This window comes from Apostichopus japonicus, chromosome 3 (assembly GCF_037975245.1).
Source record: "Apostichopus japonicus isolate 1M-3 chromosome 3, ASM3797524v1, whole genome shotgun sequence".
NCBI classification, from domain to species: domain Eukaryota; kingdom Metazoa; phylum Echinodermata; class Holothuroidea; order Aspidochirotida; family Stichopodidae; genus Apostichopus; species Apostichopus japonicus.
The window spans coordinates 25,501,617-25,516,889 of record NC_092563.1 but is presented as its reverse complement, the minus strand read 5'-3'; the positions used below and the strand labels follow the sequence as shown (position 1 = coordinate 25,516,889).

Here is a 15,273-nt window from a genome sequence, read left to right as displayed (position 1 = left end):
TGTTAACTTGCCGACAGTGCCAGCTTGACAAAGTAGCCGGACTCTGGTTATGTAGTTCTATAGCTTATGCTCGTGCAGCACTTCAATTTATTTTTATCTACTATATATATGGTTAGATTCTTCAAACACTGCAGCGTACGGAAACGTTGTACTCAAAGCCGAAGCCAAAGTGAATTCAGCAGGTCACACATCCGGGGTCTATGTATGCTGTATACGATTCTTTCATAAGTTCGTCCTAAGTATTTCCGGGACACATTTCGTACTGTAGCTTCAAATATCCCCCTATATAAGGGGACAATTTCAAAAATAATTTCAGAAATGATTATAATTATCCAATCAAAAATTGTTCGAAGACATGAAGTGATGGTCCACAAAATGCAATGGTGTGTAATGTCATTGTTATGTCTCTTCTACGCTTCCGTACTTAAAGACTTGTAATAATCATCGTAGTAATTTTTCTTGATTTTAAAGACTCTAGGCCTACATGTAGCCCCATATTAGCCTCCAGTGGGGTCTTTGGGTTAACTGCCAAATGGAATCGTCTGTTACAGCTCCCTGGTCATATATGTAGGTGACTGAAAAGATGAATTTCTCCGAACGGTCGGACGCACATTTGGGATCGCAACCTATTTCCCAGAGATGACAGACTCACACTTGACCTTTGTTAACCCAGGGAGTTGTTGTGGAACTACTCTCTGGTTAACCACTGTGCGCTATGTGTACGCAGGGGAACATTTTTTAGCCTAACTTGTTTTGCAATGGTAATGAGCAATGTACTTCGAAATGTGAACTTGCTGATTTCAACTCAATGCTACATCGTTTGGAAGCAATAATATGGTAAGTATGGTATGGTATCTAGGCTAGATCGCTCGCTGTATTGTCCTTGGATCAGATTTACGTAAACGTACCCAAACCTGGCCAATACTAATTACTTGTATTACTCTCATAGTCTCAAACTGTTCAAAGTGTGGTAGCTTCATAGGGTCTATGGTTAGCGTATACTTTATACCAGCCTATTTACGTAGAGCTAGTACTAGTAGTAGTAGCAAGGTGGGCTCATAATTGGCGCACTTAATTTTAATGGGTGTGAAGGATCACGCACAGTGGAGTAGGAAGGTACTTTTGTTTGGGGGGGGGGGGCTGAAGACTGATGGCCGGCCTGGGGGAGCTAGAGGTCTAAGGGGAGGTGGCCTCAGATGCAATTTGGTGCAATATAGCACACTTCAATACCCACTCCATTTTGTAAACTTAATTTTGTATTTTCACCTGGCCTTAGATGCAATTTGGTGCTTCAAATGAGATTTTATTTTCGCATTTGGAAATTGAAAAGGGGTTTTCTGACTTGCGAAGCGGGGGGGGGGGGGGCGGAATGATACTTCCGCCCCTCCACATTTTTCACTGGGGGGGTCACGCCCCCAGCTCCTATACGCCCTTGCTTGCGCAAAAAGAAACGTCTAATGCCGGTAATTTGACCTAGTGTCGAATGAGGTGTAACAGAAGTGTTAAACACCACCATCGATCCCAGAAAATACACACATAGCTTGCTACCGTCAGTAATTAGACACTAGTGTACAGTCAGTACTGCTCTGCGGTCAATACCCACAGCACAGTATACAAACGATACAGGGATGGACATCTCAGGTCCAGCTTAAGATAACAATTAAGGTATCACGTTTCATTACTCTCTGCATTTTGTAGCGACACAAGCAAAACGTTTCTTTTTGCGCAAGTCTAATTCACACCTTTTTAGGATTTGATCAACATGAATTTTTATCAAGGAAAAATCCAAATCACTCAACAGTATGCATTTTTCAGATGTGTAGTTCCTCAGAAATGTAATGATCTCAAGATATTTATTGTTCTGTGCCTAGCAAAGTACAATTGAGCAGAATTTGATCACAAAATGTTTGCTGTGTCAAGTTCTTTCATACCCCAAAATTGACACATTTGTCGATAAGTTAAGAGTAAGTATTGACTCTGGATGCTGTTTGCTATGCTCTGAACTTTCAAGCTCAGACAGGTCAGGTCCCAGAGAGTAGAGGTATCATGTTCAGGTAATTTTGGTTATGTTTAGGGTGTCACTTGCAAGAGCAGGGCACAATTTGGCGTGTTTGAATAGAGGCTATCCGACCAATATAAAGACACAGTACAAGAAATTCAACAACACATTCAAGTATAAGCTTGATAATAAATGTAATTCTTCAAAGTTACACAAAGTTTCGTCTTCCTTTAGTTGATATGTGTATACGGCTAAATTATCAATACCGTTGATTTAAATATTAACCAGGTTATAGCATGTAGTTCAGGTAATACGCAACGTTGAAACCATTTGCACAATATTAGCAAGTGTTTCTACTGTACATACATTTTGTTTTACACTGTAACGCTTGCTCAATACCCCAGCGGTTCGTTTATCCTAGAAAAGCTAAGTGATACCTCATACATAGAAAATGTTGGTTTTACAACAATATTAAGAGTAGTTTCGTGTGAACACTATATTAAGTATTCAAAATTAAACAACGTTCTGTTGTCCAACGCTTCTCAGTATTTGTTTATGTTCTCGTAGCCATATATATATATATATATATATATATTGTGGTAAAACCACAATTTGTACAGCACATGCCTGATATGGATGCAAACTCATGAAAGATGTAACTGCTGTATCGTTGCTAGTAATATTTGGAGGTGCGTCAATTGCGAAAGTGCGACAATAATGGCCTATTCTAGTAGTACCAGTCTAACTTAAAGGAATTGGAGACTCGCCCCAAACAGCATTCGGCCATCTGAAAAAGTGAACTTTCTGTTGTTTGCAAGTGAAGTTTTGTTTGTGTCGCTACAAAATGCAGACAGTAATGAAACATGATACTTTAATTGTTATCTTTAGCTTGACCTGAGAATCTGAGATGTCCATCGCTGTATCGTTAGTACACTGTGATGTGGGTATTGACCGCAGATGTATGTACTGACTGTACACTAGTGTCTAAGTATAGACATACAGACACGCAGACAATTTTCACACTATTATTTCCACATGTTAGAATTATCCAATTCAAAAATTTTCAATTTTTCTTCCTAGATTATTTGATATGAAACATACTAACATAACATGAACACGGTGTCTATCTCAGCCTCAGGCAGTGAGTATAAGTGGGTAAAGACCTTTGTAGGCTGCCTACTGTATGCAACAGATGGAGTGGAATTGAAACTGAGGCAAGAGGCTGAATCCTGGAAGGATCAAGAATATAATAGAGAGCCTAACTAATACAGAAGGAACATAAGCTAGGAAGGGCAATGCATGGGTTAGGCAGGGGGTACAAGTGAAACCAGGATTTAAGTTCAAGTTCAAGTTAATTTGTACCATCATCATTAATTTAGATTTATATTTTATTAAAGATTGGTCTAAATATGCATGTAATTATATGTAGTATGACGTCGACATCAATTTTTCCCTCAACCTTGTTTTAAAAGTATAGTCAGTTGGGGTAAAAAAAAAACAAGGGGGTAGTTGGGGTAAAAAAAAACAACCCCTTTTTATAGAAGGGGAATATTTAGCCAAAGTTCCAATTTATTTTGGGTGATAGTCCTATATGTCTAGTTTATTATTACATAATTTCTGGAACTCTATGTCACTTCGCTGCCAATCACCGCTTCATCGAATCAAGCGAATGCTAAACTAGCAAAATTTGAAGTTTGTACCACATATCCGAAACTTTCTCCTGCATACCCAGCTTATATGATGTGGAGATTATTCCAGCAGTTACAGCATAGCAGTTAGTGATATTACACTCCCCCATGGTAGAATTACTCCAACTTCATTCACGCTTCATGGGGGGGCCTTGTTTTTTTTTACCCCCAAAAAATGATGCGAATGGGGCAAAAAAAAACAAGTACTTTCCGGCTCCAATGTACTCCCTTTTTTGCCCGAATGGATGAATTTTTCCATAATGTTGATTTTAGAGGTTAGGCAAATACAGTAGTTTTCATGTCTCTCATATGTCAAAAATGTTAAATACTGTAATTGGGCAGAAGTAACTGAAATTGGCTCAACTCTAATGTTTATACTATATTACACCACATTTATGTAGCATCATATACACACTGTACAGTATGAATATGGCTGAGCATGACATATGACACGAGCCATCCATACTTACGAATTAAGACAATTTCACAATTTTTTTCCTTTTGCATGTAAAGGTAGTAGCTCATACTTAGATGTAATTATATGCAAACATGATTTTAAGAAACATTCATGAAGAAAATAGCTGCTTTCTAGCATTGTTTTTTTTACCCCGGCATTGTTTTTTTTTTACCCCGAATTAAGCAAATTTTGGGGGTAAAAAAAAACAACATTTTTTGCAAAAAACGACACTTTCCATTTACAAAAAAGTTATATTTGTTAGATTCTCTTTAAGAGAATCCCACTCCACACACTTGAACATTGGAACCGAAACAATACCTCTTACTCATCAATTTTTAGAGCAAACTTTAGGTAAATTGTTTTTTTTTACCCCACTTGACTATATATAAAGTAATATTCAATTCAGTGAGATTAGATGTGAATTCCAGAGAGTAACACCACTTGAAAGAATCTGGGACTGTCTAAATCTAGTTCTTGAATATGGAATGCTTAGAGAATGCATCGATCTAGTGTTGTAATGATGCATATTATATCTATAATGAAAATATGAGTTGTAAATAGGAGGAAGATTTCCATTATTAAACTTAAACATAAAAATACCTCGCTGATAATTAAATAAATCAAAAATAGTTAAGACGTTCAGACTCTTAAAAAGAGGACCAGAGTGAGCAATGTATGGCGCAATACAAATGTCACGAACTGCACGTTTTTGCAGTTTATATAATTTATGCAACAGTGATTTATTTGCATCTCCCCAAGCAAGTAAATTATAATTCAGGTGTGGAATTATTACAGTATTATATAAAGTCAATAATGTATCTTTCGGAAGAACACGTTTTAATCTATAAATAATTCCATTTGCACTGGCAATTTTACTACAGATATATACTGTATGAAATATGATTTTTCCAGTGAAGGTTACAATCGGTAATAGTACCGAGAAACTTATTAGTTTCCGTGTTATTACAATAGTGCCATAAATATTGATGGGAATGTTAGTAGTATCATGTAATTTATTGTCGAATATAAGAATATTAGTGTTTAATAAATTCAGAGACAACTTATTTGCATGTAGCCAGTTAATAATATGAGTAAACTCTTTTTCGGCTTCTAGAATTGCATCAGTTATGTTATCCTTCTGAAATAAGATTGTAGTGTAATCAGCAAATAAAACAAAGTTTCCCTTATTAGAAGAATGAGAAATATTATTAATGTATATAAGAAAAAGAAGTGGGCCTAAAATAGAACCCTGTGGAACACCAACATTACAAATGGACCTTGCAGATATAACTCCGTTATAATATACATAGTTTATACGATTACTTAGATAACTTTGAAACCAGTTATAGGAAATTCCACGTACTCCATAAGTAAGAAGCTTCTTTAATATAATAGAATGATCAATGGTATCAAAATCCTTTGATAAATCAATAAAAATACCAACAGTAGACATCTTATTATCTAAGCCACATGATATACGATCAATTAAGTCGATAGTTGCAAGATTAGTTGAATAGTTTTTCCGAAAACCATACTGATGTTCATTGAAGGATGCAATGGTAGTAAAGCCAATTATTATCAAACAATTTTTCAAATCTTTTCTATTCTTATATCATCAACAGGGTGACCATAAAGAGTCTCAGCAGCTACCCTGGTCTGAAACTGACAAGCACTGTGTCCTCCTTCCACTCCAGGAAACTTTTCCAACATTTCACATCAAGAAGTTCGCAGCTCATTTCAACCTGATCTCCTTCAAAAAGTTTGACAGTGATCGCAAGAAGTATGGAAAAGACATTGTGGGATTTCTTTTATCTCCTGCCATGCGTATTGTGATCAATAGAGAGCTGCTTATGTCTATGCCAAACCTCAAGGTTATCAACTTATTATCTGTTGGATATGAAATTCTTGACTTAGAAATGCTTAAAGAACTTGGAATCAGAGCCTCATATCTTCCAGATGTGCAGTCAGATGCCTGTGCTGATGCAGCGATTGCATTGTTGCTAGCTGTCTCCAGGAGAATAGTGGAAGGTTTGGCTGTTAAACTTAATGCTGCTTTACAATACTGATGCCACACTGAAGGCAAACTGGGGATGTAGGTGATGGTGAGGGCATGTGTGCATTGGTGGGTGCGTGTGTATGAGTGATATGTGAAACCTCTGTTGCAAGTGCGCAGTACATAGCTTACATTGTCCAGTGTGCATAAACTCCTAACTTGGTACACACATATAGATGGCCCTTAGTGATTTCTCAGCTGCTGTTCTCATTGATGGTCCAGGGTTTTAGACGTCACAAATGGCCAAAACCTGACAACCTTACAAGCACACTTGCTCAGCAAGTAGGTACAGTATTGGTGATCTCAAAGTCAGGAGGGATGTGTTAATGAGCAGTACGCCTTAGAGTAGGATTGATTGGTGGAGACAAAATATGGAAAGTCCAGCTTGTTTTGAATCTCATATACATGGTATGTTGATGCTTTTCACTGGTTGTTGGAAGCAACTGTGTTTGATGTGGACAAAGTTGTCATACTTATTGTGAAGGTCTTGATGGCTAAACTTCTTGTTATGTTTGGTGGAGGTCAAAGGTCATTTGTAAGTAATATTCAGAATCTGTACATCATGTGAATAGGCTGTGGCTTACTCATTGAGTTCCACTTTCTTGAATCTCTTACTTGGTTGTAGGTGCTTATTAATGACTTCTCAGTCGCCATCATCATTGGTGGGGGTGAAAGGTCATTTTCAAAGAATTTTTGCCCAAAAGTTACACATAGATTAAATACCCTGCCATCACTCTAATACTGAGAGTTGTGTTGGTTACCTATAAATCTACGCATAGATCAAATAAATACCCTGCCATCACTCCAAAGCTGAGAGAGTTGCATTGGTTACCTATAAACCTACACATAGATTAAATACACTGCCTTCACTCCAATACTGAGAGAGTTGCGTTGGTTACCTATAAATCTAAGAATAGATTAAATACCCTGCCATCACTCCAATACTGAGAGAGCTCTGTTCTGTTAGGATTTAGATTATAACATTATTGTTGTTGTTGTTGTTCTCCTACAGCTGCCGTTCAGTACAAAGACAATGTTGATATCATATCTGAGCCATCACGTTTCGTGGGTAGAGAAGTCACTGGCTCAACCATAGGCATTTTTGGACTTGGAAGCATTGGAATTCAAGTTGCTGAACGAGCTAAGGGATTTAGAATGAAAATTTTGTACCATAACAGGAGGAAAAGGTGAGTTATGTACATTAGGATTTTGTTTGATATGAAATAAAACATGTCAGTAATGATTCCAGTAATGGTTATCACTGCTTCTTTGTAGTCAGAACATCATCCACTCTTATCAGCAACTCAAAAAGTTCATGGTGGATTAACTTCATACTGTACGTGGTGTGTGGATCGGTCTTATTGAGTTAAAAGATCAAAAAGTACATCTTTGTTGAACTTCATACTTAGTATGTAGAACTAACATAGCGAGTGCAAGACCATTTCAAAATTGTTAGAGGTCAAAGGTCACATAAGGTCAACATCTGTCAAAGTACGTAACCCTTGTAAACATGTTAACTCCAAACTTAACGCTGCAATTAAATCTATGAGTTCTACCATGCTATGATTTTCTTTTGGTGTATGTAGAATATAATAGCATCAATTTCAGTTCAGTTTAGTAATGGGGCCCAATATAAAATAGATCTCAAGGGATCTTCAGCTCTGCATGATATATAGTCATCCAAGACGTGAAATCTGCTTCAAATAGTTCATACTCTTTTTGTTGGATGCAATGGTCAGAATGCGACAAGCCTGAGCTTCAAGGGGTCAAAAGGTCATCTCAAATGGCCTTAAAATTGGCTGAAAGGGTCAACAGGTGTTCCCCCGAATGGTCTCATAATTGGCCTTATTTCTCCTGTGATTTTATTCTAGATGAGTTTTGCTTTGGCAGTGAGTTGTGAACATATTCACAGTGTATGAACAATGTGATGTAACTTCCATTCATTAGTTACAACTATTAAAGGGATGGTTGGTGCAGGTCTGATTTTATAGCTCAAAATGAGAAATGTAATTTTGCTCATACATCTATATATGTGTCAATATTTCACCTAGGAAGACTGTTCTTTCTGGATAATGAAACATTTTGGAATAAAAATTCTATACTGAACAATCCTGATCAGTAAATTTGTTGGTTGATGCCCACCAGAGTGTACTACAAATAAGAGATGAACATCTGTAATCTTTTCTGGTTCTCACTTAATTCTTGGAAAAAATTTACCTCACTTGCTCTACATCAAGTCAGGTATGTGGAATGTTGGGCAACTTATATGGCAAGAACTCACAAACCAACTAGCTTTCTTGTTCCTATTTATAGTTTAAATGGTTTTTCTCTTTGCATGGTGTCTTTGTGTATAGTTTACATGGTTTGTTTGTGCACAATGTACATGGTTTGTTTGTGTATAGTTTACATGGTTTGTTTGTGTATAGTTTGCATGGTTTGTTTGTGTATAGTTTACATGGTTTGTTTGTGCACAATTTACATGGTTTGTTTGTGTATAGTTTACATGGTTTGTTTGTGTATAGTTTGCATGGTTTGTGTGTGTATAACTTACATAGTTTATTTGTGCATAGTTTATATGGTTTGTTATTGCATAGTTTGTATGTGTATAAGTTACATGGTTTGTTTGTGCATAGTTTACATGGTTTGTTTGTGTATAACTTACATGGTTTGTTTGTGCATAGTTTACATGGTTTGTTTGTGTAAAGTCTGCATGGTTTGTGTGTGTATAACTTACATGGTTTGTTTGTGCATAGTTTACATGGTTTATTTGTGAATAGTTTGCATGGTTTGTGTGTGTATAACTTACATGGTTTGTTTGTGCATAGTTTGCATAGTGGGTCTGTGCATAGTGGGTTTGTGCATAGTTTACATGGTTTGTTTGTGTATAGTTTACATGGTTTGTTTGTGCACAATTTACATGGTTTGTGTGTGTATAACTTACATGGTTTGTTTGTGCATAGTTTATATGGATTGTTTGTGCATAGTTTACATGGTTTGTTTGTGCATAGTTTACATGGTTTGTTTGTGCATAGTTTACATGGTTTGTTTGTGATAAGTTTGCATGGTTTGTGTGTGTATAACTTACATGGTTAGTTTGTGCATAGTTTACATGGTATGTTTGTGTATAGTCTGCATGGTTTATGTGTGTATAACTTACATGGTTTGTTTGTGCATAGTTTATATGATTTATTTGTGAATAGTTTGCATGGTTTGTGTGTGTATAACTTACATGGTTTGTTTGTGCATAGTTTGCATAGTGGGTCTGTGCATAGTGGGTTTGTGCATAGTTTACATGGTTTGTTTGTGCATAGTTTACATGGTTTGTTTGTGCATAGTTTACATGGTTTGTTTGTGCATAGTTTACATGGTTTGTTTGTGATAAGTTTGCATGGTTTGTGTGTGTATGACTTACATGGTTTGTTTGTGCATAGTTTACATGGTTTGTTTGTGCATAGTTTACATGGTTTGTTTGTGATAAGTTTGCATGGTTTGTGTGTGTATGACTTACATGGTTTGTTTGTGCATAGTTTACATGGTTTGTTTGTGCATAGTTTACATGGTTTGTTTGTGCATAGTTTACATTGTTTGTGTATATAGTTTATATGTTTTTTTTTGTGCATAGTTGACATGGTGTTTGTGTATAGTTTACATGGTTTGTTTGTGATAGGTTTGTATGTGTATGACTTACATGGTTCGTTTGTGCATAGTTTATATGGTTTGTTTGTGCATAGTTTACATGGTTTGTTTGTGTATAGTTTACATGGTTTGTTTGTGTATAGTCTGCATGGTTTGTGTGTGTATAACTTACATGGTTCGTTTGTGCATAGTTTATATGGTTTGTTTGTGCATAGTTTACATTGTTTGTTTGTGTATATAGTTTATATGTTTTTTTTGTGCATATAGTTGACATGGTGTGTTTGTGCATAGCTTACATGGATTGTATGTATAATTATCATGGTTTTATGTTGTGTATAGTTTACATGGTTTGTGTGTGTATAATTTACATGGTTTGTTTGTGTATAGTTGTGAAAGGGTAAATTTGCATCCATCAGATGAACCTCGTGGTTCCCAGCCTGCAGTCCAGTAAAGACTGAAATGTTGTACACTGTTAGATGATCCTTTGTCTGTTATAGTCACGTGCTCATTGAATAGTTTATTTAGCTTAGAGTCTGATTAAAAGCATAGTAATTTACACCTGTATACAGGTGTAAGTCTAATTTTGACCTGTGTAAGAAGAAAACAATTCTAGGCATCCTGTGAAATGCGATTTCATTATAACAGCTTTTGAAGTTTGCGAACGCTTTTGTACACAAAGTGAACATGAAGGGAACAGGTGTGATGTAATAGAAGCATATTGGCAAATTTATGTTTCCCCTTAAACTTTACACCATTGTTGCTTTGATCAGTCAAAAATACATTTTCACATGGACTGTTCTTTAAAGGCATTGAAGACTCGCCCCAAACCGCTAGGCCATCTGAAAAAGTTAACTTTCTGTTGCTTGCAAGTGACGTTTTGTTCGTGTCGCTACAAAATGCAGACAGTAATGAAAGGTGATACCTTGTTATCTTTAGCTGGACCTGAGATGTCCATCACTGTATCGTTTGTATACTGTGCTGTGGGTATTGACCGCAGCTGTATGTACTGACTGTACACTAGTGTCTAATTACCGACGGTAGCAAGCTGTGTGTGTATTTTCTGGGATCGATGGTGGTGTTTAACACTTCTGTTACACCTCATTCGAAAATAGGTCAGATTACCGGCATCAGACGTTTCTTTATGCGCTAGTCTTCACACCCTTTAACAGCACATGGACTCCTCCCTATTTACAATCACTAGCATGCAGCCATGTGCATTCAATTGTAAACGTAGTACATCTATGAGAGTTTTGCTGTGAACCATTGTTAATGGCTCAGGCAGAACAGATCTTATGATTTTGTCTATTTAGGGAGTCTTTAATTGCTCAATGTATTGGAATGGGCCAAAATGTGGGGGAGAAAGTATTTTGTCATGTTTATACGTGTGATAGTTTACTTCACGTTTGTCTCCCCAAACGATTTCGACCCATTGGGATTTCTTCGTGTTTTAGTTCACTATAAATTAATTTTGACTCATAGCACCGGACCTCCTAGTACTTATACCAATAATTACTGCCATTTGCTCTCTGCAGATCTGTTAAGGATGACTTTGACCTTGGTGCGGTGTATGTATCCAACCTCTATGATATGCTACCACAGGTTGATTTCCTGGTGCTATGCTGCCCTCTCACATCTGCAACCAGAGGAATCATTGGGACCAAAGAGCTTGAGGCCATGAAACCATCTGCCGTTCTGATTAATATTTCTAGAGGTGTGTATGAAAAAAACAAACTATTTTTTCTCTTTTTTGGCGAAGTTGAATCACCCACCTTTCACAAATACTTTTTGAGTTGTAACTTACACCATGAGGTATAACTTACACCATAAGGTGTAACTTTAATACACCATGGCATCCTGTCTAAATTCACAGGATAAGTTTGTTACCTGGAGTTATTGTATAATCATCCTGGCTAAAACTCAAAAATTTAGAATTCATTTGTGGTTCCTTATTTTTTTTTTGTCTGATTTTAATTAATTTTTCTTAGACAATGATGGGTTTGGTAAATTTATATCAAGTAATTACTTATGCATCCAATTAGGCAGATCTCACTCACTGGTTTCTATGAATTCAGTCAAATAGCTTATTCCTTGACAGATATAAGTGGAGGTGAGTTCATTTTGAAAAAAAAGAGAGTGATATATTGTTACCTGGAGTGTTAGCTCAGTGGTTAACACGGTGCCTTTCAATCATAAGGTCACAAGTTCAAGTCACTCCAAGATTAATGTATGTCGTCCAGTTACAGAGTTGTTAACAATTGACTATTCATAATCATGGACGTTAAATATGAATCTAAGAGACTGACTTCGGTCAGCTTGCGGCTTTGATAAGCCAGTGAGGCTTCTTCACGAGTTACTGCTTGCAGGAGGATCTTAAATACATACATACAAACATACCTTTGAGGTGATCATAAATTTGTCCATAGTAATGAATTTTACGTCGTCCTTCCCTATATAATCTCTATACTTTGAAAAACGTTTACTTCAAAGTTCTTGTTGCAAGAACTTATTTTCAAAATCGTTGAAACTTTATTGAAATTATTGGGTTTTCGCTTTGCTTTGAAGAGAACCTTAAGACAATAAGATATAGCCTAAACGCATGGTTATAGCAGTAATATGTGCATGTGGTACTACAACATTGCTATTAATAAATTCTATGCGCAATGCATTTTCACTTGTTTCAACATAGCAAACTTGGTGGCTATGGAATGCAAAGTCAACTATGAACATATTAAGTTTTATTACCAGCAAAATAATGAAATATCCAAAATGTAAATTTAAGCACTGGAATGTTGCTGTTCCTGTTCCAGTTAGTTCTTATTGGTTGACTTTCAGTAAATCATTACCAATGTGACCTACTAACTTCTGCCTAAATATCAATTATCATTCATCTAGTAAATTACCTCAAAATTTGGAAAATTGGTAAAAAGGGCACCACATGACCTTATATGGAACCATTTCAATATTAGTTTTATTGAGTCCTAGCAGAAGGCTATGGGTGTTTTAAATATATATTTGTTTGTCTGTGACACTTTGACTTGTAAACTCTATATAACTCACAAAAGGCATTGTGGGTTAACTTCATTCTTGACGCAAGAACTTTATTGTTTCTGTTGCCATCAAATGTCACCGAGGTCACCAGGGGTCACCAGAGGTCGATGTCCTGTTGGCGTTACAGAGCTGTAACCTAATATAGTTATATACTCATACTTCTCTACCCCTGCAGTATACCATACATTAAGCATACTATGTGTGTATTACTATAATACGGTACACTTATAGTAGCATGGTGGCAGTATTACTAGTACTCTAACAAATATTCTTTTTCTTCTTTTTTTTCGTTTGAAATCTGTGTTGTGTCTCAGGAAGTCGCTAATTGCTACTACCAATTTATCATTCCAAAAATTAGAAATTTTGTGATACTATTTTTACATTTTTAAATTCCTGGATTTGGTGAGCAGTTGAATGATCCAAGCAATGTCTGTTTGCTGTCAATGACAATTGGCAGTTATAAACAAAACATGGATCTTTTATATATTTTTTTTTATACTTTTTTATTTTATATTGAATCAATAATAATAACTCAGAAGGAACTCGGATCAGGAAATTAGTCATACTTGGTACTAATCGCTGCACTCAGACACTAGTAATGGAACACTGTAGTGTAACCTCATATAAGACTGTTAGTACCTAGTGTAGGGGGGGGGTGGGGGTGGGGGACAATCCTGATAGTACCACAGCAGAAGAACTCATGTCAGTTCTATGGTTGAGAGTTATCTCCTTTTGGTTTGTGGTAGAATATGCATGTAGCCTTAATTTTATGATAATAGTTGATTTCTTGCTTCCTGTTTACAGGAAGAGTGGTCAACACTGATGCTTTGGTCGACGCTCTCCACAGAGGTGTGATAGGGGGCGCTGGTTTGGATGTCACCGACCCTGAACCACTGACTAAGGATCACCCACTCTTTGATTTGCCAAATGTAGTCGTCATACCCCATATGGCAAGCGCTGCTTTAGAAACGAGGAACAGATTGATGGATTTGAGCATTGAAAACATTGTTGCTGGTATTGAGGGAAAACCAATGCCTTCAGAAATACCCATAAAATAACGTCATTTCAGATAAAGTGTTATTTGCTACAGACAGGGAAGATCGTTGTGTTGATACCTGTATCCAATCATCACTTATCAGTGGAACAGTTGGATCGAGCCTTGGATGGTTGGAGGGAGCTATTGATGGTTGGATGAGCTTTGGGTGGTTGGAGGGAGCCCAGGTTGGTTGGAGGGACGTATGGATGGTTGAAGGGAGCCTTGGATGGTTGGAGGGAGCTTTGGATGGCTGGAGGGAGCCTTGGATGGTTGGAGAGAGCTTATGGATGGTTGGCAGGAGCTTGGATGGTTTGAGGGGGCCTTGGATGGTTGGAGGGAGCTTTGGATGGTTTGAGGGAGCCTTGGATGGTTGGAGGGAGCTTATGGATGGTTTGAGGGAGCTTTGGATGGTTGGAGGGGGCCGTGGATGGTTGGAGAGAGCTTATGGATGGTTGGCGGGAGCTTGGATGGTTTGAGGGGGCCTTGGATGGTTGGAGGGAGCTTTGGATGGTTTGAGGGAGCCTTGGATGGTTGGAGGGAGCTTATGGATGGTTTGAGGGAGCTTTGGATGGTTGGAGGGTGCCGTGGATGGTTGGAGGGAGCTTTGGATGGTTTGAGGGAGCCCACTGGAGGTACAAAACAGGGGAAGTAAAGAAAAGTCAAAGAATGAAAACAAAAATGTGTGTGATTTTATTCTCTTATATTTCATTGGTTGGATTATTGGAGATGCCATTGATTTTAATGTACTAAGTCCATGTTCTTTGTACAGTTCGCATCTAGTAGAGTATAGTGCTATGAATTATGTAGAAGGGTTTGTGTGCTCTTTTGTTTTGGTAGGTTTTGAAGAAGATCCATATATATAAGTTACTACAGGGATACAGAGTGTTAATGCAATGCAGATTAACCACTCCTGTGGTCCACAGAGGTCAGAGTCTGAAAACCTTATATACATGGTAATCGAAAAGTAAAGATTGGATGAGCATTATGCATAGTTTATCAATCTACCATTATTTATTTTTTGATTTATTTATTTGTGTCAACTTATTGAGAGGGGTAACTCGCGGAGGCTAATCTTTCCCAAGGCCCTCTTAAATATACATTTCAAAATGCGCCATTGAAAACCACGGCCAATACAAAAAAGTTGCCTGCAGCGTGGACACATAACATCGCGGGGCACCAACAAAAAATCTATCACGCCGCGCCGCTTGCAGTATTCTTTTTTGGTCCCAAAGTTTGGTCCAAAGAATTTTTGTCAAAAAAAAAACACATTTTGGGTCACAAGCAATTTTTGGTCACGAGCAATATTTGGGTCACAACAAATTTTGGGTGACATTTTTTTTGGGGGGGGGGTGGGAT

General features: G+C 37.2%; 1 protein-coding gene across 1 annotated transcript; it reads left to right on the top strand.

Annotated features, from left to right (window-relative positions):
• Positions 1–450: 450 nt before the first annotated feature.
• Positions 451–14,921, top strand: LOC139965613 (probable 2-ketogluconate reductase). Its single transcript, XM_071968155.1, has 5 exons — positions 451–837; positions 5,767–6,172; positions 7,210–7,384; positions 11,366–11,544; positions 13,686–14,921. The coding sequence occupies exons 1-5, from the start codon at positions 835–837 to the stop codon at positions 13,937–13,939; spliced, it is 1,017 nt and encodes a 338-aa protein (XP_071824256.1). The 5' UTR covers positions 451–834; the 3' UTR covers positions 13,940–14,921.
• Positions 14,922–15,273: the final 352 nt, after the last annotated feature.